Here is a 21,547-nt window from a genome sequence, read left to right on the forward strand (position 1 = left end):
GGAAATTTTTCTACTAGAAAGTCATGGTTTCGGTCACAAATTTCCTAATGATTTAAATTGATTTCTAAGCAAGAAAATTTGGGCCGATTTGCAACATAAAAAGTGGGATAAAATCCTTAATCCTTTTCCGATTCTTAAAAACTAGTGTTAATTCTATTCATGTATAACTCATCTATCCAACGATATCATGTATTTTGATATATAGTGAACCCTCGTTTATAGCAGAGGTTAGGTTTTGGACCAACCCCGCAATGAGTGAATTCTGCAATGTAGCATCCTTGTTTTATATTTCTTTTACATATTTTTAAGCTGTATGAATCTTCCCATTCCCACACTTATAAATCTTTCCCGCACTGTTATTAACCTCTACCATTCTCGTAAACATTTAATTTATTCTTAAACACTTCTTATACTCTTCAACATACATAAAATTAACATATAAAATGAAGGTACACACCATTAAAGTTGATGCCGATTGTACTGCAAAGCCGCCAAGAGCATTATAGCTATCACCCTGATATTATTTTCATCCTTCTTTATGAAGAGGACCGAAGATTAATTTATGCCATAAAGGCAACAGACAGGCATAGAGCTTGTGCTTGTCTGCCCTTCCTTCAACAGGTCAAGAAGTCCCATCTTTAATGCCAGATAGCTACTAATGACACCATCTTCCTCAGCCGCTAACTGCCAGCCGGCAGGTACCTTGCTTGGGCGGAATTGTGGGACTTGACATAAAGTACTATAACATCTTCCAATGATACACAACGAGACGTCATTCTGGTATTTATTGATAAAGTAACAAAACACGGTTACTGTGAGACATCCCGTCAACAAATTTGCTTATTATTATGTAATGCTTATTTTACCACAATAAAAAAAATATGTAATGAAATCCCATGATATGGTGAATTATCAGTAATGTAAATATGATTAAAAAAAATCTGCAATGTACTGAATACACTCTAGATCAGGGGTGTTCACACTTTTTCAGCATGCGAGCTACTTATAAAATGACCAAGTCAGAAGGATCTACCTATTATAAAAATGAAAAACATGTATATATTTAGAAATAAATTTAATATTCTTTAATTAGTAGGGGCCCGGTTTCCTTCAGGGCAGGGAAGGGGGAAATCCAGAGGACTTTATGTGACACCCAGATTTTGAAAAGAAAAGGGAAAAAAAACAAGCTCACTTTAGCAGTGTTAAAAAAGGCAAAATGGCTATGTTTCGTTACCATTTTAGTCAGGGTATTTTCAGGTTTATTTCAGCTGTTTCAAATAACAGGACTTCCCATTTCTGATGTTTGTGTCTTGATTACAGTATGTGATGCCACTCCAGTCTGTGATTGCAATCAGCAATCATTAGAGTTGTTGTTTTACATTAAGTGACACTGCACACGACTGTGCCCCGCAGGGTCGGTCACAACGAGGTCATCGGCGTAATGCGGTTGGGATGCAATGCAGAGGGACTGGGAAGGGACCACTGGAATGAAATGTTGGCTTATCCTCGCAAGCCCATCGCACACTGGCACCCCTTAGTGGAGTCCAAGAAATCTGAGAAGGAGGTGAGTCTGGGGAGGGAAGGCATTTTGGGTGGCTCACTCTCATTCTGACTGAGCAAACTGTGAGAAAAATCCAAATAATGAATGTTGCGAGTGATTCACTGAGTGTTTCAGTTACAGCCAACAGTCTTGATTAGTTTCATCAAATGTCATCTTTGTTTTTATCAGGAGTTGACTTTCTGTAACAAATTGGCATTGTTATAATAAATCCATTAATCTATGTTTACATTTAACTTCACATTCATTTTATACATGTAAAAAGTATCCATCCATCCATCCATTTTCTGAGCCACTTCTCCTCACTTGGGTCGCGGGTGTGCTGGAGCCTATCCCAGCTACCATCGGGCAGGAGGCAGGGTACACCCTGAACTGGTTGCCAGCCAATCGCAGGGCACATAGGAACAAACAACCATTCGCACTCACAGTCATGCCTACGGGCAATTTAGAGTCTCCAATTCATGCATGTTTTTGGGATGTGGGAGGAAACCGGAGTGCCCGGAGAAAACCCACGCAGGCACGGGGAGAACATGCAAACTCCACACAGGCGGGGCCGGGGATTGAACCCGGGTCCTCAGAACTGTGAGGCTGACGCTCTAACCAGTCGGCCTCCGTGCCGCCTGTAAAAAGTATATTGAAGTCAAACCACTCAACAAACAATTGCTATAAGAACTTAGATAAGACACTCTCAAATTCTCAAAATATACTCACTTAATAAATAGATAATACACGTCCAGAGGAGAGAGAGTGAGTATATTGGTAGAAGGATGATGAGGATGGAGCTGCCAGGCAAGAGAGCTAGAGGAAGACCAAAGAGAAGGTTGATGGATGTCGTGAGGGAAGACATGATGGCAGTTGATGTTCGAGAGGAGGATGCAGGAGATAGGCTCTCATGGAAAAGGATGACGCGCTGTGGCGACCCCTAACGGGACAAGCCGAAAGGAAAAGAAGAATAAATAGATAATATATAGATAATATAGATAATAAAGGTGTAATGGTAAACAAAACGTAACAGTTTGGTACATTTGTTTTAAGGTCTCTGTTCAGTTCACATTTGGTGAAGTATGGGAACAAAATACAATACGTGAAACTGTTTATTTTTACATTTAATTAGAAATGGATTCAGACATTGATGTAAAAAAATTAAATAAATAGCTGTAAGTTTTCCAATAAAAGAAAGATTCTCAAACAAAATAATGTATACAAAAAAATTAATTATTAATAATTTTAAATATTTTCTTATTACTAATGTGCAACATCCCCAGTTTGTCTTATTCTGGAAGGAAGTGAAACCTGCAGACAAATGCATCAGTACATTTTGAACCGTCTGAAATTAGTCAATTTGATAAACCCAGGAAAGACTGTTGTAATGCCGCCCGGGTTTGTGTGCTGCACTGATAGTCACGTTTGCGTGATATAATTTCAAATGAGTTAACAAGGTTGACGTACTGCCAAAAGCATATCGCTACCATGTATACTAGCCAGAGGCTGAGCTACACTGTTTTTGTTTTAGGAGTGGACATGTGGCTAGAGCACCAGGCACTGTACAAGATGTACCAAAAAAAAAAATATATATATATTTATATATTTTGAGTTTTTATTACATAATACTTAGTGTGATTTTTTTTATCTCCTACTTGACAAATACCTGCTAAAAAAAACAAAACTAATAGTGAAATTATTAAATGGGGGGGGGGGGGGAGGGTTCCCCAAGTGCCCACTTCACAAAGCAATTCCATGATCTCCTCCCTAACCAACTTTACATCATCCACTCGTGGAGGTACGTACTTTGTGTGCTACGAACTACTTACTACTAGACTGAAGCAAATCAGTTTCTTCTTCTAATGTGACATGTCAAAGACTCCAGTGCACCACACACGCTCTGCATTTAAAGGAAATGGCAGGAGCCGCTTTGATTGGACAGGATTGAAGTCTGCTGTGAACACATCCACACCAGTGCAGATGTACTCTTTTACGCTTCCTTACGCCAGTCCACTAAATTACCAACAAATTTTTATATGTCACTTTTTGGGTGGATTTTTCTTTTTTATTATTTATCTCTGTCTCTTTTTTATTTCACAAAAACCTGACATTTAAACAGGGGTGTGAGACTTCATATATTCACTTTAAATTCAAAAATAATCTATATGTGAATTTATCCATCCATTTTCAACACCGCTTATCCTGGTTAGGGTCGCGGGGCGCTGGAGCCTATCCCAGCTGACTTCGGGCGAAAGGCAGACTACACCCTGAACTGGTCACCAGTCAGTCACAGGGCACATATAGACACGGACGACCATTCGCACTCACATTCACACCGTCACTGAGTGGGAACTGAACCCACTCTGCCCGCACCAAAGTCAGGCGAATGTACCATTACACCATCAGTGACTTATGTGAATTTAGTTTATATATTTTTAAGACATGATTAGCATGAAGCTCTGTCTCCACGTCTTTTTTAATTGTCTTTGTTAAAATGAAATAAGAATCTCTCTTTGCATGTGTGTGTGTGTGTGTGTGTGTGTGTGTGTATGTATGTGTCGCAGTGGAAAGCAAGGGCTGCCAGCTTTGACAGCCAGGGCTCCTGTCCTTCCCCCCGCCCTCCAGCGACACCCTGAGCAACACCACCTGAGACCTCTGCAACCTCCTGCAACCCAGATGGGGGGTGGTAGGACGTTCCTCCTGCCTCCTGTGGATCCATTTCCTATCTGTGTGATTATCGAGGAGAAACCCTGCTGTCGCTCCTGCTCTGTACTCCCCCGCCACCCACCCACCCACACACACACACACACACACACACCTCTCTACCCCACCCCTTCAGTTGACTGCCAAACCCCACCTTCCCCAGTGTGGTCCAAGAGGACTTAGGAGTACGTCAGATCAGGTCATATTTTTGGATATTATGGCGGCTCAACCTGCAGAGATGGGTGTTTCAATACCCTTCTTCCTTGTTTGGACATGCGTGCAGACTGTTAAACTAAGAAAGTCTCAGAGGGAAGCGGGATGTCTGAGGAGACACGTTTCGCTTTGTAAAACGTCCTGGTGCTGCATTCATTTACATCAAAACAAAATTAAACTGTAGCTTCATTAAGGTGTTAAGTTGAGTTTTCAGTTGCATCAGTGTGTTGTGATACCAATTTTTTAGACTTCTGGCTAAGTCACTAATAAGCAGAATGATGAGTACTGTAATAAGTATTCAATTAAAGCTTGAAAACAAGGAAATGAAAACAACAGCTATTAACATACGGTATTTGCTCAAAAAGTGGCTGTCTCTCAGATGCCCTGACCCAATTAGTTGCTGGTTGCATCATCCACTTAAGACAAATAAAATCCCTCAAAGACCCCCCCCCCCCCTCCCCTCCCCAAAAAAACAGTGCGAGATTAAACGCAATTTGTAATGCATTACGCTACGTGGAGGCAACAGTGATTTGTGTTCCAGTTGACTCAGAAATGGGATCACTCCCCAATGTTGTGTGCATCCATGTTTATGCTTCTGCCAAGTCTGCCTCGTTTCTTGATGTTTCACCGCACTTCTCCATAATGGTCATTTTATTTCGATTCACTTGATAAATATACCTCCTCCATATTGTATAAATAGAAAATATTAATTCAAAAATACATTTATACAAATAAAAGTAGAGCCTCTCCTCCACTGTAAAAGTGCCCCCTCCATCTGCAGTTGAGTTCATAAGCACTCATGGCCACTATCGCACAACTTCTCAGTTTCTGGTTGATATTTGCATTGCCTCCGTGGTCTCCTCTCTTGGAGGATGTGTGTATAATTTTGTGCATATATTTGCGTACTTTTTTTGTGATTGTTTGCATTCTTTTAAACCAGACAAAATGTGAAGCTACATGTAGCCTAGCAGGTGGTGACGATTAGAGAAAAAAACACTTTCTCGATGTTTACTGCGTTGGTTCTCTTGTGGAAAATGTTATAATTTGTCACCCAGATGCCGGTGTGGTTTAGTTGGCTCCCCTTATTCAATTTGCTGTACCTGCTGTCTTTCAAGCAAACAGTGAATTTTAATGACGAAAAATGTTGCGTTGTGACAAGAAATCTGTACTTTGTTTTGTTTTGTAGATGAAGAAGTAAATATTTTGTACCAAGAAGAAAAACGCCTTTTAGGCTGTGTGAGTGACGAAAATGTATAGTTGTTGGATTACTAAATGTAAATGTGCGTCATTCAAAATGATTTTATATATATTTCTAAGTTGTGATTTAAAAGTAGAAATGTGTAAGCATTTCACAATGCTAACCCCCAAACCAACAGGAGGCAGTGTAATTACAATACTCTCAATAAAACCAAAAAGTTAAAGTTTATGTTTTTATCTGAAAAACAACTCTTTCTTAGCATTTCAGATCACATTAAAACCTTGGAAAAAAATCATACTATTCGAATGATACAGTCTTGTCTTTGGACAGCGACAGATACTAGCAATGAACATGGAAGTAATAACTTGCATAGCATTCTTCTTATCCTGAAAATAGAACAACAGTAGGAAAGCATGACTTCCAATGAGTCATCATTTTTTAAAAATTAATTCAATTGATTGCGCTCGATTTCAATGGACGAATAAAAAAACTAATCTTGAACTGGACGATGGCCAGATGTGTCACATCCAGTGGTGACCAATCAGATCTTTTCCTGATAAGACAATGTTAAGTTTTAAGAAAGTGTTTATAGTACAATCGAATGACCTGATTTAAAATCAAACTAATGAATTAAAACAAATGTTAAGTTGCTGTCCAAATAGTAGTGGAAGCTGATTGGACAACAATTCAATGTTGCAAATCCAGTGTTGGCCAATCGGATTCAATCTGGGGTGGGTTTTAAAACTTGTTTTTACTGCCTGCAAATGGCCCAAAAAGTTACTTACAGGCATGAAAAATGTTGTTTTGATTGCAACTTTCAAATAAACAAAATCAAACGCAAGGTTGTTTTCGAAAATGGAAGGTGATTGAGCAAATATTAGATGCACCACTCAATGGCAGCCAATCAGATATTTTGATAAAAACAAGTCAACAGGGTTGACTGTTCCAGGGGTCCTGCCCCAAGTCGCCCAAAAAATGGCACTCAAAAAATAAAAGAGTTTGTTCAATGTTGAAACGAAGCTTCTGACATGATGGATGTCACGGTACTACTGGCCTCACTGTGCTCGCATCATACAAAACAGTTTGTCTCGAGGGGCTTTAGGGCTTCAGGATATGTGCAGATGTTTCCGCAAGGATCTGTTTTAGACATTTACTCCTTGTCTGGTGTGTCGACGAGGTGGGGTCAGTTCACTCGGGTCGGCATTTTGGAGCAGAGGCTTTTTGTTTAATGGGCCCTCGTTGTCTGTGTTTGACGTCACCCCCCACAGTATCATTGACGCCACCAAACTTGATCTCAGTCACTTTTATTGACCTTTGATTTAAATTATTTTTGTTTTATTTTATATTTTGTTCATTCTTAGTCATGCAGTATGCCTTTTTATGCTGGAACAGTTAAGCGCCAACAGGAGAGCAAAAAGAACAACAAATATAATAACTGCACAACAACTAGGGATGTAAGAATACCACTACGATACGAGTACGAGTACAAGTACTTACATTTGCCTACTCGTTGATATCCATTACGCATTGAAATTAAGATGAAAATGTGTTTTATTTTGATCAAATATTGCACAAAACTAACTTTTCTTACACGTGGCAGAAGTTTTACTGAAATGTAACACTTTTTAGACTAACAACTTGTCATTACTGACATTTTAACATCCAACAACATGTTTTTCTACCATTCTTGCCAAACTTTTCACTTAAATTTTATGTAGTGTCTCAGACTGAATAATAGGGGGCCCTATGTAAAATGAGTACTTACAGTAGATAAAAGGAGAAAGAAGAAAGAACACGCCCCTGCTTACACCTCTAGTAGACACATCTTTTTCTTTAGTGGCTCACATAAAAAGATGTGGCATGCCGAAGCTGGGCCCAAACCGTTGAGTTTGAAAACTGTGAACTACAAGGTTCAAACTGTCACTATCATAAATGTTTTATTAGCTCTACAGGCATTTTCACATTACCAACTGTCAAGTTGGAAAATAAGTCAAACTACTCACCCTTTGAAAGCAACAGGAAAGTGTTTGCCGAGATATTTCGGCAGGCAGTATCAGAAAAATCTTGTTTTGCGGTTGTTTTGTCAGTATGTACTAGTCACCGAAACCGAAAACCGAAATTGAGAATCCCAAGGTGAAAGCTGAAACGCTGGAAGGGATTATCAAGCTTTATTTGTAAGCGCTTTTCATACAATAAAATGTAACACAAAGTGCTTTACATTAATTAAAATATAAAAATAAATCAAACCTGGCAATTATTTATTATAAAATTATGCCAAATGTCAATACAACTGGATTTATGGCTATGATAGCAGAGCTGCCAACCTAAAGAAATTCTCTTCCAGAACAATTTGAATGTCCATCTTTTTACCACGGGACAGTTATTGCGGTATATTATGTAATAGGATGAAAAAAAATCTGCATACTGTTCAGTTTCACAACATAACAATTACTCTATAATAGTAATCATAAATTGGCATCAATATTTGATATTGCATGAACATGGCAGACGCATTTGCAGCCAAATGTCCTCTTGAATGCACTTTTTGTATTTCATGTATCCACTAGTGCTGCTGAAATGATGCAAATGTCCCCACTGTGGGACTAACAGATGTTATCTTATATAAAGATTTATTATATTAATGTACTTTTAAATAATTTTGGGGGAACAAGTATTTCGTTCCACAATCGAAAATGCACTTTTGGGATATTGTCGGCATTTCGCCGACCGAAATTTCGGTGCCTCGCTAGTGTGTACTGTTTAAGCAGTTTTATGTTCAACATGGCATCACCTTGGTCAAACTAATTTGGGTATGTTAAGAGACATAACGATATTTGTGTTTTGCTTATTCTCAGTGATACTCGGGTGACACACACAAGAGATAAGTAGCACACACAAACCATATGGACATGGAGGTAAGGGAGCAACAGAGTTTAGGATTCGCCTCATCCTATTAAGATGTGGATTCTGTGGACCTTAATGACTTTGAATTTTTATGTTTAATTCAGTTGTTCAACCACTGAACTATTGGAGTTTCGAGGTAGGCCTGTCAGGATAATTTTTCTAAGATGATATATTTTCCCAAAATCTATCACGATAAATGATTAGATTGTTGTTGTTGTTTTTTTTTTTAATGCCTCTGAAATCATGAAAAATAAGGCCCGTCCTTATTCACTCATTCATTAATTTTCCGTAGCGCTTATCCTTACTCGGGTGGTGCCTATCCCAGCTTACTCTACACCCTGAATTGGTCACCAGCCAATCGCAGGGCACATACAGTATAAACAAACCACTATTCGAACTCACTTTCACACCTACGGGCAATTTAGAGTTTTCAATTAACCTATCATGCATGTTTTTGGAATGTGGGAGGAAACCGGAGTACCCGGAGAAAATCCACGGGAGAACTTGCAAACTCCACACAGGAGAGGCCGGATTTTAACCCAGGTCCTCAGAATTGTGAGCCAGATCTGCTAACCAGTAGCCTCCCCCTGCCCTTATTTTTTCATTATTTATTACATTTTATATTTTGCTGTTAAATCATTGTTGTTATTATTATTATTATTATTGTTGTAATTATTATAATTTACTTTCTTGTTTCGCTATTAAATTGTTTATCTTTACTCTGGGATATGGATCCCCCTTGGGTCTGAAATAAAGAATAAAGAGCTGCAAGACTAGCCTGGTTTACATGGAGCCTTATAATCGGTTTAGAAGCCCAAACGGATGAAAATGCTCCATATAAACACCTCAAATGGAATAAACAGACCAAATCCAAATGGAATTACATTCGGTTTCACAGGGGTGGAGTTTCTTTTGCCAATCCGATCAGAAGTACATTTTCGCAATCTAGATGTCATTCAGAATAGTCGTGAAAAGTTCTGTCTGCGCATGCGTCGTCTGTGTGGTTGGTCTGCTGAAGATGAGCCCTTCGCCTGTCAATCAAATATACGTTAACGTTTGCTGTAGTCAACTACTGGCTGAATAACGTGTGCCACTGAGGTTATGCTTAATAAACAGTTAACGTTCCCGTTTGTGTTGATTGGGGACTAACACACAACAACAACCTGGAGAGGCACTGACGTTTAAAACAACTTCGCCGCAGTGAAGCGAGCTGTTTAGCTCCTTAACCCGTTAGCTCACAGGCTAGCTCGTTTGCTTGCGGCTGGGCTAGCGATCACAACAAACAGTCAACTTTCCCTTAAGTGTCTCTGTAGTGTGAATCTACGTGCTGCACATGGAGCAAGGCTGTGGAGTATTGGATGGAGCCACCAGTAAGAGTGTAGCGGTCTTGGGTCTGCCGGCGTTGCATAAGCCCACTAGCACCTAAAGACAACTCTCTCGGTCGGCACCGGCTCACCACAACAATGACCATTTATCGAGTCCGGAAAAACTAGCGTTGTCCATTTTATTTCTCAAACGATAAGTCGATATAGTAATTATCTTAACAGGCCAATTCGAGTGTCTGCTGTACTTACCTGCACTTTTAGGCAGTTACACGTTTTTGACAATGTGAGGTTGTTTGGTTTTCAGACTTTTAGCTTTGCCTCACGTTGCCATCTTTCTCAAAAGAATTATTATTATTTTTTAAATGGGCATTTTGTATTAGTGTCAAGTGAAAAAAATATTCTGTTGATGAAATGAATAACTAAGCATAAGGAGTTTGTTATAGATTTACCAGTGAAATAATTGGCATCAGGTTGATCCCCACTTGTCACTCTCAAACCACTTTGTTGTTTTCCTTCCATTGGCTGTGATGTGTTTTGGTTCTGTGACATAATTAGCTTTTTGATTAAATGATTTATGCAAATTGGCCTGTTGTTTGTTTTTGTCGGATAATGGTGGAGGCCTAACAACCCACAGCAGCCACCAACAACATTAACTGAAACAGTCGAATGCACTCACACAGCAAGGTGTCATGGTCTGTGTTTTGGTTTGTGTTTAGTTTTGTGCCATGTTTTCCTGTGTTCCATGTTTGTCGTGTGCTCATTTGGTTGTTGTGTCCACCTGTTCTCGTCTACCTTGTGTCGACCAATCAGCTCTCTCCAGCCATTCGTGTCTTGTCCAGGTGTTCCTCGTTGTCTCGTCAATCTGTTTGTATTTAGTTCTCTGGTTTCTTGTCAGTTCATTGTTGTTGCAGTTTATCATTGCCAGGTGTCATTGTCTCTGTCTGTGCCATGTCATAGTCGGCAGTTGTCGCTCAGTTATTTCATCAGTCATGTCTTGTTTTGGGTTTACTCAAGTGTTTCTTTGTTACTTTGTGTTTAGATTTTGGACTCTGTTAATTTAGCATTTAGACTTTTTCATGATCCTTGTTTTCAAATGGAGCAGATGCTACTCTGGCAGCTAAAAGTCAGACCGGAATCGAACATGATTTCGGACTTGCTCTTTCGTTTTTAAAGAGAGTGACTCTAGGTATTTACTAACAGAAATCCTTTTCTTCACAGCCAAAAACAATTACCGTATTTTTACGTCCATAAGGCGCACTTAAAAGTCTTACATTTTTTCCCAAAATGGGCGGGGCGCTTTATAATGCGGCGCTCCTTGTGCGTGCACTGAGTTCCAACAACTATAAATGTTGTGTGATGAACACTCCACTTGACTTTTTTTTTTTTTTTTTTTGAGCATTTCCTGCCAACACGCTGCTTACACAGAGGAAAAGCGGATGCGTCTTACGACAGGGGAGGGTGCGTGAAGGAGGACGCTAAAGCCACGCCTCCACGCCGGGGTGTTTTTTTTTTTTTTTTTTTTTTAACCGCTTGACTGACTGGGAGCATTTCCGGGATGTGCATTGGGGAAAACAACCGGTTTGGCTAAGGACCCCAGTCGAAAATGGCACCTACGAAGAGACACGCTTACGAAGCACAGTTTAAACTGCAAGCTATCAGTTACGCGGAAGAACATGGGAATTGAGCAATCGCGAGAGAATTCAAGATCGACGAATCCATGATTCGCAAGTGGAGAAAGCAGGAAAATGAGCTTCGCCAAGTCAAGAAGACGAAGCTGAGTTTCCGCGGAAAAAAAAGAAAAACAAAAGGCGGAAAACAAGGCGAGGTGGCCCGAGTTGGAAGACCAACTCGAGCAATGGATTAATGAGCATAGAACAGCTGGGAGAAGTGTCTCTACAGTAACCATTCGACTGAGTGCAATAACTCGGGGCTTGCCATCATTCCGGGAGGCTTGACGAACCGCTGGACTTCCGTGTAAACAGGGCGTTCTAAGTGAAGAGAGCGGCGTGGGAGCCATGGATGACAGGTGGCGAACACAGCTTTACTAAGACTAGGAGGCAGCGCCGGGTGAGTTACGCCACAATTTGTGAATGGATTGTGGATGCTTGTTCGAGCTTTCGCACGGCAACGAGACTGACTCGAACCTGGCGTGTTTGATTGAGAACTTGCCTAGCTGTTCATTTTGGATACAGAAGATGAGGACTTTGATGGATTTGTGGATGAGGATTGATAAAAAAATAACGTGAGTACATTGTTAAATACTTCAATAAAGTACAACCGAACTCAGTTTTGCTCCCGCTGCCTTTTTAAAAATGTTGTTTTAGCGTGCATGCATGCTAGCGTATGTTTTAGCGTGCATGCATGCTAGCGTATGTTTTAGCATGCCTGCGCCCAATAATACGGTGCAGCTTATGTATGTGTTAAATACAGAAATAACTGAGTAACTGAGACTGCTCCTTTTAATACGGTGCGCCCTATGGTCGTGAAAATACGGTACCTTGGTTTTGTTGTGGTTTAATTGATGGAAGGTTTCGTTTATCCAGTTATTTATTTGTTTTAGACAGTGAGACACCACCTCAATTGAACTGTCGTCATCTGGAGACACCGCTAGATGTACAGTCCCCTCCAAAAGTATTGGAATGGCAAGGTCAATTCCCTTGGTTTTGTTGTATACTGAAGACATTTAGGTTTTAGATCAAAAGAGGAATATGAGACAAAAGTTCAGAATTCCAACTTTTATTTCACGGTATTTATATCGAGATGTGTTAAACAACTCAGGACAGAGCACCCTTTGTTTGAAGACACCCACTTTTCAAGTGAGCAAAAGTATTGGAACAGACATTATTAAATGAACTTACAGTGAATAACATAATATTTGGTGGCATAACCCTTAAATGCATGCTCTATTTGGTTAAGGTCCGGTGATTCACTTGGCCAGTTGAAGACCTTCCTCTTTTCCCCCTGATGAAGTTCTTTGCTGTGTTGGCAGTGTGTTTTGGGTCATTGTCTTGTTGCATGATGAAGGTTCTCCGATTAGTTTGAGCATTGCAGTACAATGTAGTGGGAGCCGTGCGCTTCCTAAACAAAACGGTTCCGTGAATGTTATGGCTATTGAATTTTCATCTAATAGTAGACACGTACATTTATCCGAGAAGCTACCAGAGAAATCTGGAACTCTCTAGAGGGGATGTATGGGTCAGCTTTTTCTCTTGTTGTTTTTTTATGGTGTTTCTGGGTGATAGTTTTAATAGGCTTCCAATTTTGGCAGTCATGTTGAAGACCGTCCATTTGTAAATTAGTTGTCTTACAGTGGATAGATGGAGCTGGAATCTTTCGATAATGGTCTTACAGCCCTCCCAGATGGCCAGGCTGTCAATACCCTCTTTTTCATGTCTTTGGCTCTCCTTTGCTCTTGGTGTTGTTCATTTATATTGGACCACAGTTGGTTTGGTTGCTTGCATCTCTCTGTTAATTAGTGCAGGCCAAACTCTTTCCCACGGGTGTCTTATTTCATTGTTCTGCTTAAATGATTTCATAATCACCCAAATATTTAGCCTGTGTCTTTTAACTGCTGGATTTAAGCCATATAGCTGGGGGTTCACATACTTTGGCAAATGTACAATTATTGTTTTTTGTGGAAAAAAAGATGTTTGTTGGATTAAAAAATGAAAACGTATATCTTTTTGTGTGTGTCTACTATTTGGAAGGTGTGCTTTAAACATGGGGATTTGGATGTATCTTTAACAAGGCTAGTTTTTTTTTTACAAAAAGAGTGACCCTGTCAGGAGGGTGCACAAACTTTCAAGTAGCACTGTATGTACCTTTTCTTAAAGGACACAGAGGTTGCCTAAACTTTTGGGAGAATCTGTAATTCAAAGAACACACAAAAATTATCAGAAATAGCCAAGTCCTTAATGTCAACAGATGTAAACATTCTTAGTGATTAATAGGTCTAAGATGCGGCCTTAATTCTGAGCCGGTCTCTTGATGTTGAGACAGGTCGAATAAAAGGAGCAGGACTTAACATTAACTGGTTCGTCATTTGTTTTTATCATTCCTTAATGATTTGAGTTTAAATATACTGTACATATCTTGAGTCTCTATTTTATTTTGGGCAGTATTCAATAGTGCAATTACTTAATTACACTGGCTCATGGTTACTGTGCAATGAAAATCTGTAATAATTATGGGGTCATTTTCTCAAATGCATTTGGACAAAGAGTTGATCAAGTTTGAGTTTAATTCCACTTGAAACATAAGGCAGACATGTGTTGTGATAATAATAATCAAGCCATGGAGACGATTGATTTGTGACACACATCAATGATGCGTGACTGTTTGTGCACTGCTTTGTCTAACACACTGCAATTTGAAGGGGAAACTTTTTATTTTTTTTAAATGAAGTAAAACCAAAAACAATTATTTCATCAGAATACTTTTCTTATGACTGAACACATGTTGGGAAGTCCATCAACAAAAAAGCGGGTGTGTGCTATATACATAGCTCAGCGGTTCCCAACTTTCCTTGCGCCACAGAGCAGGCATATCATCAGTATTTGAAGTCAAACATAAAAGCAAATAAAAACAAATGATTCAATATCTAACTCACTATTGTCCAATTACAATTACTGTAATTTTAGTATAATGTCGTGGGAGCCCTGCACTTTCAAAAAACTCTAAGCCACCAGCAGCATACAGTATTTGAAACGAAAAAGCTGTCAACTGGCGCTGATATTTTTTGCCAATTAAAAGGTTAATATGTCGATGTCCGGCCATCAGTGTAATGTGTTGGGGACACATTACGGCCGTTGGGTAGTTGCTGAATGTCGGTGAGCGTAGGTGAATATTATACGAGTCAGCCGTCTGTGGGTCTTTGGCGGGCAGTTAAGTCAAAATGTCCAATTTGATGTTTTACCTTCATTGGAATCTAGAGTGCAGATTTGACAGGGAACGCCCACATTGTAGGGATGCTCCACCCACGGTGCGTATCTGGTTTGAGGGTGTGTAAATGACGGATTTCAGTGGACGGGAGAATGGGTCCAGCCAGAAAAGTGCATTTTCTGACTTACGCACACAGGAGAATGTAACCCTATGTTTTTATTTGACTTTTTTTTTTTTTTTTTTTTTTTTTTTTTTTTTACCGTGAAAAATAAGCATGTTTAGGTTGTCAGAGCTGCAATTTCCTTTTGGTGGTCAGTCTGTATAGGATTTGGTAGCCATCGTCCCAGCTGTAGAGCTGTTTCTCCTCTGGGTTGTACTTTAGACTGGCATGTGCTCCATACCGTCGGGGGAAATAGAAGAGGGGTGCCTCCTCACTCAGCACCTTGTCATTGACATCAAACATACACTGGACCCGGGAGCGGCTGGCCAACCGAGTGTTGTAAACAACATAGACGATGCCACAGACAACGAAAGCCGCCTCTGAGTTCTCCCTTGGGCAGCGGGTGTCCCAGATTTGCTCGATATCGAGCGAGACGGGATCCATTTTTGCCAGGTTGATGTTGGGTTCGGTCTCACTGCTGGCATAAAGAAGCCAGAGGCCTTGGTCGTCCACTGCGAGGTCTGCCACCGTTTCTGGGTTGAGGCTGTAAACAGCAGCTCGGCTCTCCGCAGGGAGAATGGTTACATCCATCAGCTCACCACCAAGTAGGTCATATCTGACCACATACATGTCTTCCCCCTGCTGGATGTAATACAGATAACCGTTGTAAACAGCAATGCCACTCCCCCTCCGGTCTGACGGCAGCCTGATCGGCCGACCGAGTGCAACTCCGGAAGAGTGTCCAAACACCCTGACAGACTCGAACTGGTAGATGGTGTCCCCTGCTGTCCCGTTAAACACGTACACTTTGGATGACCGGGGGTCTCGGATCCACACGCCCTTAGAATAGCCCACTCGCTTCAGGATCTTCACGGACCGGATGGCAGAAATGATTTCCACACAGTCTGTGCAGACACAAAATTCAAAAAGTTGGTTTCAATGTGGGCTAAATGCTCATGCAATTCCAGTTAAATTGTATAGTGAACCTCTGTATATTCGTGGTTGAGCATAAGCAAATTTGCGTATTTGTGGATGGTTTTTGGGAACCTATCCTCCGTTATTCACTGAAATGTCACTCGGTCCCTGCCTTGTTTGTTCCTGACCTTCCCTCTGCCCTGCAATAAGACCTGCTTTCTGTTTCTGAGCAAGTTTGCCTGTACCATCTGCCTGCTTTCTACCTGCCTTCAGTCAGGTGGCCTACCTGGCTCAGCTCGCCCGGGATATAGGGGGACCCCGGTTCGAGACTAGCTTTTAGAAAGACTGCTAGTTCCCAGTGTATGGCAATAAATCACAATTGTTGTGCTAGTACTCGGTGTGTGGAAATACATCTCTATTGGTCGTAAGAACTCTGTGTTGTGTGCTATTGGGTCCTTCCGCCCTCTGTGACAAATAAGGAGAAAGAAAATTGGCCTTTTGTCACTTGAACCATGTAGTGCAAATCCTACCCTGGATGCTGGCAAACAGTGAATGACTTCACTGGAAATAAGGATTGACCTGAGTGATTAATTCATGAATAACAGATAATATATGTCTCACTACTAGTTCAACAATGGTTGTCAACACAACAACAATCCTTGAATGTTTAAGAATTTTGCCAGAATTCCCATGCGGTACCCTCATGGAATCAACAACTTTGGAGCAAAGTCCCATTCAAAGCCTTGAGGGAGTCACATGGAGTTTGAAGAAAGGAACATAAAAGAGGCATTTGGTAAAAGAGGCTAGCTACTCAGACATGACCAGGAGGCAAATAAGGACCAGGCGCTCCAACAAAAAGTATCTCCTTCCAAGGGAATTCAGTTCATTTTGGGGTCACCTCACAATGAACACAATGTCTCTAATGAGCTCTGCGTTGCTGTTTGCTTCTGTGAGACATAGTAAAGCCTAATTCTAAACTATATGACTGCACAGGCATCATAATTGTGCTGCATTTTATGTGTGTTATTGGCTTTCTAGAGTCGTTGAGCAAATTGTTCATTTTGCCTAAATACTCCCAATGGAGTTTCACGATCTGACATCATCATTTGGAGCCAATTAAGATGTAATTGATATTTCACTTCATGTTCCAGTGAAATTAATACTGATGTGATTCAATAAATCTAAATATTTTAACTGCATTAATTAGCCCTGTAAACAACTCTGCTCAGTTTTGGAATCAGGAGTCATAAACACAAATGCTGTTCACCATTAGTCAAATTTCAGTAATTTCCCCAAGAAATTATCACTGGAAAGTGGCTCATTGCAGACTATTTACATAAGTAGAGTTTGGAGTCTACAACATACTTAAAATACATTTTAGCTTTGATGACCTACATAGATGCGTATTAGTACATGCATGCATTAAAGACAATTTGCTATTTGACAAGCACATGTGCTTTTATGCACATTTAAAATAAAGTATATTAACATTGGCCATCGTCATTCTTTATAAAAATGTTTTTAGTGTAATACATAATTATTTGGGATGTGGATTATGATATCATCCACCCATCGATTTTCTACACCACTTATTCTGTTCATGGTGGGGGGGGGGGGGGGGACTGGAGCCATTCCCATCTTACATCGGGGCGAAAGGCAGACTACACTGAACTAGTTTCCAGTCAATCACAGAACACATAAAGAGTGTCACTGAGTGGGGACTGAAGTCAGGCAATCTAAAGGTCCTGTATTTTGCCAAACCAACTTTGTCTGGTATTTGGGATCTAATATTGTTTTTATGGTGCCTCGGTAAACAAGTGAAATATGAATTACCATCATCCACGCATTCCTGACTTCCAGACATGTTTCTGCTGAGAGGACTGAAATCAGATCATTTGAATTTCCCGAGTTTATCTATGTCACTAGCGAAGAGCTCTGCCTCCCTCTCCGCTCCCTAGCCAGCAACATCAACATAACAAACACGTGTGCTCTCACAAGTGGGTCTTACAGGCAGGCAACCAATCAGAAGAAAGTCAAATATGGACAAAGCGGGTGCAAAACTGGGTTAAACAGAAGTAGCTGTCAGAGGGGACTTTTCTAGACACTCCTATGGATGTCACCCGTGCCGCTAAAATCTTTCTTATCTCTACACATCCCCACGTTTGAGCTGCAAAAATAGATCTGACTCCACCGACAGGCGGCAGGCGAGCCCGCTGCGTCACCTTGGTGTTGTATCGGTGCGTTGGTCCACATTGTAAAAACACTTCCGGGCACATCAACCATTTATTAACACAGTTCCATACAGCCTGTGGCTCACACTAAATAACAGCCATTAGTGTATATATGCTACCAACTTCCCCATTCAGCAAAACGGGTGAAAGCACTTCCTTCCGGCACAGGTAACCTGACAGAACCTTACAGCAGGCAATGTCTTTTGTTTAACACAAGATGTCACCACAGAGCCACCAAAGATGCCAAATAGCCGATATTTAGCCTTTGTTTGGGTTTACGTACATAATATCATATTTGCATAAATAAAGGGTATACATGTATTTACTTTAACCTTTTAAAAGAAAGCTAAATTTTAGCAAGTTCAGCTTCAAACCATCATGTCATCAACCCGTAATTATGCTCATTAGTGCAGCATACACAGAAAGTCTGGGAACCCGTTTTCCGGGTTTGGTCATGTGATATTCCGCATGTAGCGGTTTGAGCACATACTTCATACATAGTTCACTTTGAAATTTAAGTAACTGGCATCCAGGGAAAATGTATTGTCGGGGTGTAAGCATTGCAGTTAGCTTGTTGTAGTGGTAAAAATTATATACTGGGGGATGTGGGACTCATGCCAGTCTCCCAACTACATGACTGGGAGGGGCGATTCATTCTGGACGGCCAAGTGGGTCACTGAGAGTCGCACCAAAAATCTGCTAAAATGAAAGGGTGAGAAACAGTTTAATGCTCTATCGCCACAATTGCGTACTACAGAGTTCTCAGTCTTTGCACGTTTTCAGCAATTATCTTCAAACATCCATCCATCTATTTTCTTTCCCGCTTATCCTCACAAGGGTCGCGGGAGTGCTGGAGCCTATCCAAGCTATCTTCGGGCAGGAGGCGGAATACACCCTGAACTGGTTGCCAGCCAATCGCAGGGCACATAGAGACAAACAACCATTCGCATTCACATTAACACCTACGGCCAATTCAGAGTCTTCAATTAACCTAGCATGTACAGTATAATGTATTTTGAAAAAAATATATCTGAATTCACTTTCCAGGGTCATTAACCTTTTTCGAGGGTGAAAAACGATCTGAATTAATGCAACTAATATTGGACGACTCTTGATAATCTAAACGTTCGGTGATCCGGATTAAAGAACGGGGTGGGCCGTACCTGGCCCACAGGCCATAATTTACCCACACCTGTTTGCTGTCTTTACGTAACATAATATACAGTATATTATATACTTCTTGAGTCATCAATTAGCCAATTATTCATTAACAATCTTAACATACATGCTTTTGTAAACTATGAAGACAATGTTGAGTTTTCAAGGGACGTAACTCACCAGTGACTCTGGAGGGCAGCTCTTGCCAGCCCTCCTCCTCCTCTCCTCGGCTCTCTTCCTGGCTCCACACTCCCTGCTCCACCACCCGGTCTGCCCGGTTAGCACAAGCCCGCGGGGACGTCCGGGTTTCTACAAAGTCCATGTCTCGCTCCACCCGGTCCAGTTGGACCGCTGCTGCTTCCACGTCTGTGGAAAGTGTGCTGTGTGCCTGCTTCAGACCCTCCATAGTCTTCTTGGACTGTTTGTGTAAATTCTGAAGTGCCATGCGGTATTGACGAGATTGATCTCGCCACAAGTGCATGTGGTCCTAAAAAAACGTTGACATGCAGACACTTTTTACTCTGGTATTCGGGATTTTTTTTTTTTAATGCATTTATGCTTTAGGCTGATAATTTCCCTCAAAGGATGAATAAAGTGTCTGCCTGTCTGTCTGCAATAGCTATGTCCATGAACACTGGCACCATTGACAACTAAGCATTCACAAGCTGGCAACAACAGGTGGGACTTGCTGTAGGGCAATTTTTTTTTCAATTAGAAAGCCAAAGAAGGTCATTTCAGAAACAAATACTTCATAACAACAACGGTAAACAAAAGGCAGCTCAGGTAACACATGGCCAACTGTGATGTCATGATTTTTAGTTCATTGTTTATTTACATTCCTCTAGTCACTGTTGTACATTTTCTGGAAACTATTCTGTTTTTTGACTGAGGAGTTGGGAAAATAGTTTTTTTTAAAACCTATGTTCAGGTATGACATTCAGTCAATGAATCGGCTCAACTGGTAAGATGAGGGGCCCAAGCGAGCAGGATTCAGCTGAAAATTATTAGTATTTTTTTTAATTTCATGCTGATAACAGTTGCAAGATTGTCAATTACACATTGCTGCTGCTGTGACGAATGGAAATGAAAAAAATTCAGTCTCCTGGAAAGCCATTACCAGAAGAAAAACAACACATTCAACTGAATGATTTCACTGGGAGGACATATCCATGAGGAAAGCAAATGTAATAAAGTAGTCCTCTAGGTAGCCATTACCGCACTCTGCTCCCTCAGCTGCAATGTTTGGTATTCAAAAGATGCTTTTGGATAAGACTCAGGAGGACAAGTAGCTGGTGTTCATGTATAGTGTAGTGTTATTTCTTTGTTGACATTGGCAGCTACTGGCCTGGCAATCTTATCATTGTTTTCGCTTGGCTGTGTGAAAATTTGTACAATTTTACATTGCTTCCATTTTATTAAATTGCTATTGTGTAATCATACAATAACCTTATAGGCAGAGGAAGGAAGCATGATGGTGTCGCATGCATTTAAGGATAAGCCATTGGTAATGAATCCGATTACCTCAATTGCCAACAATCTGTTCTCCAGATAATCCATCAGGGCCTGGTAGTAGAACTGAGCTCCACAGAGCATCCAGGCTGTGGAAAGTAACAGGATGAACAGCGGCTTCATTGTCCTCTGATCGCTTCTGTGTGACAATCTTCACTTTTCGGGGTTCAGAACTTCCTTACATGCACTAAAGGTCCACCAAGCAAGCATGGGCTGGTGGTGGTGGTGGTGGTGTGTGTGTGTGTGTGCGTGTGTGGGGGAGAGACTTTCCACTTCCTTGAGCACTTTCTCTCTTTGCTGGAATGTTTTCTCTCAGGGAGGAGCCTTCTCACTACCTCCTAGAGTGAACTGGGACACTGTTTCTTGTACATGCATCCTGCATGCACAGACATTATTCATCTCTATGCAGTCAATCTTCATCTTTTCTAGGGACGATATAGTCCAGAACATTTCATCTTTTATTTCCAGGTAAGGTACCTGTATTTACATTTGGATCTGACACCCAACATAGAAGATAGCATTAATCGTAACGTAACGAAACACCACATTTTTAGGTGAGAAAACATATTGGATCAGATATTTAAAATAGATTAAAGTGCACAAGACTTAATATTCGCTTGCAAATTCTTTGTCTGCAGTAACTGCATCAAGCATGTGACCCACTGACATCAAACTATTGCATTCTTCTTTTGTGATGCTTTTCCAGGCTTTCAACAAAGCCTCTTTCAGTTATTGTTTGTTATGGGGGGGCATGCTTCCCTTTAGTCTCGTCTTTAGCATGTAAAATACACGCTCTAGGGTTTAAGTTCC

At 40.7% G+C, this 21,547-nt stretch overlaps 2 protein-coding genes across 3 annotated transcripts in view; one reads left to right on the top strand and one right to left on the bottom strand.

The window, feature by feature from the left end:
• The window catches only part of syt6a (synaptotagmin VIa), a 125,807-nt gene extending 115,343 nt beyond the window's left edge, over window positions 1-10,464 (top strand). For both annotated transcript variants that reach the window (XM_061791012.1, XM_061791020.1), the window contains exons 6-7: window positions 1,414-1,564; window positions 4,105-10,464. In XM_061791012.1, coding sequence (XP_061646996.1) covers window positions 1,414-1,564; window positions 4,105-4,176 — 223 coding nt within the window. In that variant the 3' untranslated portion in view covers window positions 4,177-10,464. The remainder of the gene's footprint in view (window positions 1-1,413; window positions 1,565-4,104) is intronic.
• A 2,139-nt stretch (window positions 10,465-12,603) lies between these two features.
• Window positions 12,604-21,097, bottom strand: olfml3a (olfactomedin-like 3a). Its single transcript, XM_061791030.1, has 3 exons — window positions 20,750-21,097; window positions 19,409-19,715; window positions 12,604-15,829 (listed from the first exon to the last, which is right to left on the bottom strand). Exons 1-3 carry the CDS (start codon window positions 20,858-20,860, stop codon window positions 15,051-15,053), a joined length of 1,197 nt encoding a protein of 398 aa, XP_061647014.1. The 5' UTR covers window positions 20,861-21,097; the 3' UTR covers window positions 12,604-15,050.
• Window positions 21,098-21,547: the final 450 nt, after the last annotated feature.

The sequence above is a fragment of the Phyllopteryx taeniolatus genome, chromosome 1 (genome assembly GCF_024500385.1).
Source record: "Phyllopteryx taeniolatus isolate TA_2022b chromosome 1, UOR_Ptae_1.2, whole genome shotgun sequence".
In the NCBI taxonomy this organism is placed as follows: Eukaryota; Metazoa; Chordata; class Actinopteri; order Syngnathiformes; family Syngnathidae; genus Phyllopteryx; species Phyllopteryx taeniolatus.

Bases quoted from the DNA above. Each gene is read 5' to 3' on its own strand.
- olfml3a (XM_061791030.1), bottom strand. From the start codon at position 20,860: ATGAAGCCGCTGTTCATCCTGTTACTTTCCACAGCCTGGATGCTCTGT. The intron at 19,716-20,749 runs GTAATCGGATTC...ACGTTTTTTTAG, and splicing joins ACAGATTGTTGGCAATTGAG to GACCACATGCACTTGTGGCG. The intron at 15,830-19,408 runs GTGAGTTACGTC...GTGTCTGCACAG, and splicing joins GCTGCCCTCCAGAGTCACTG to ACTGTGTGGAAATCATTTCT.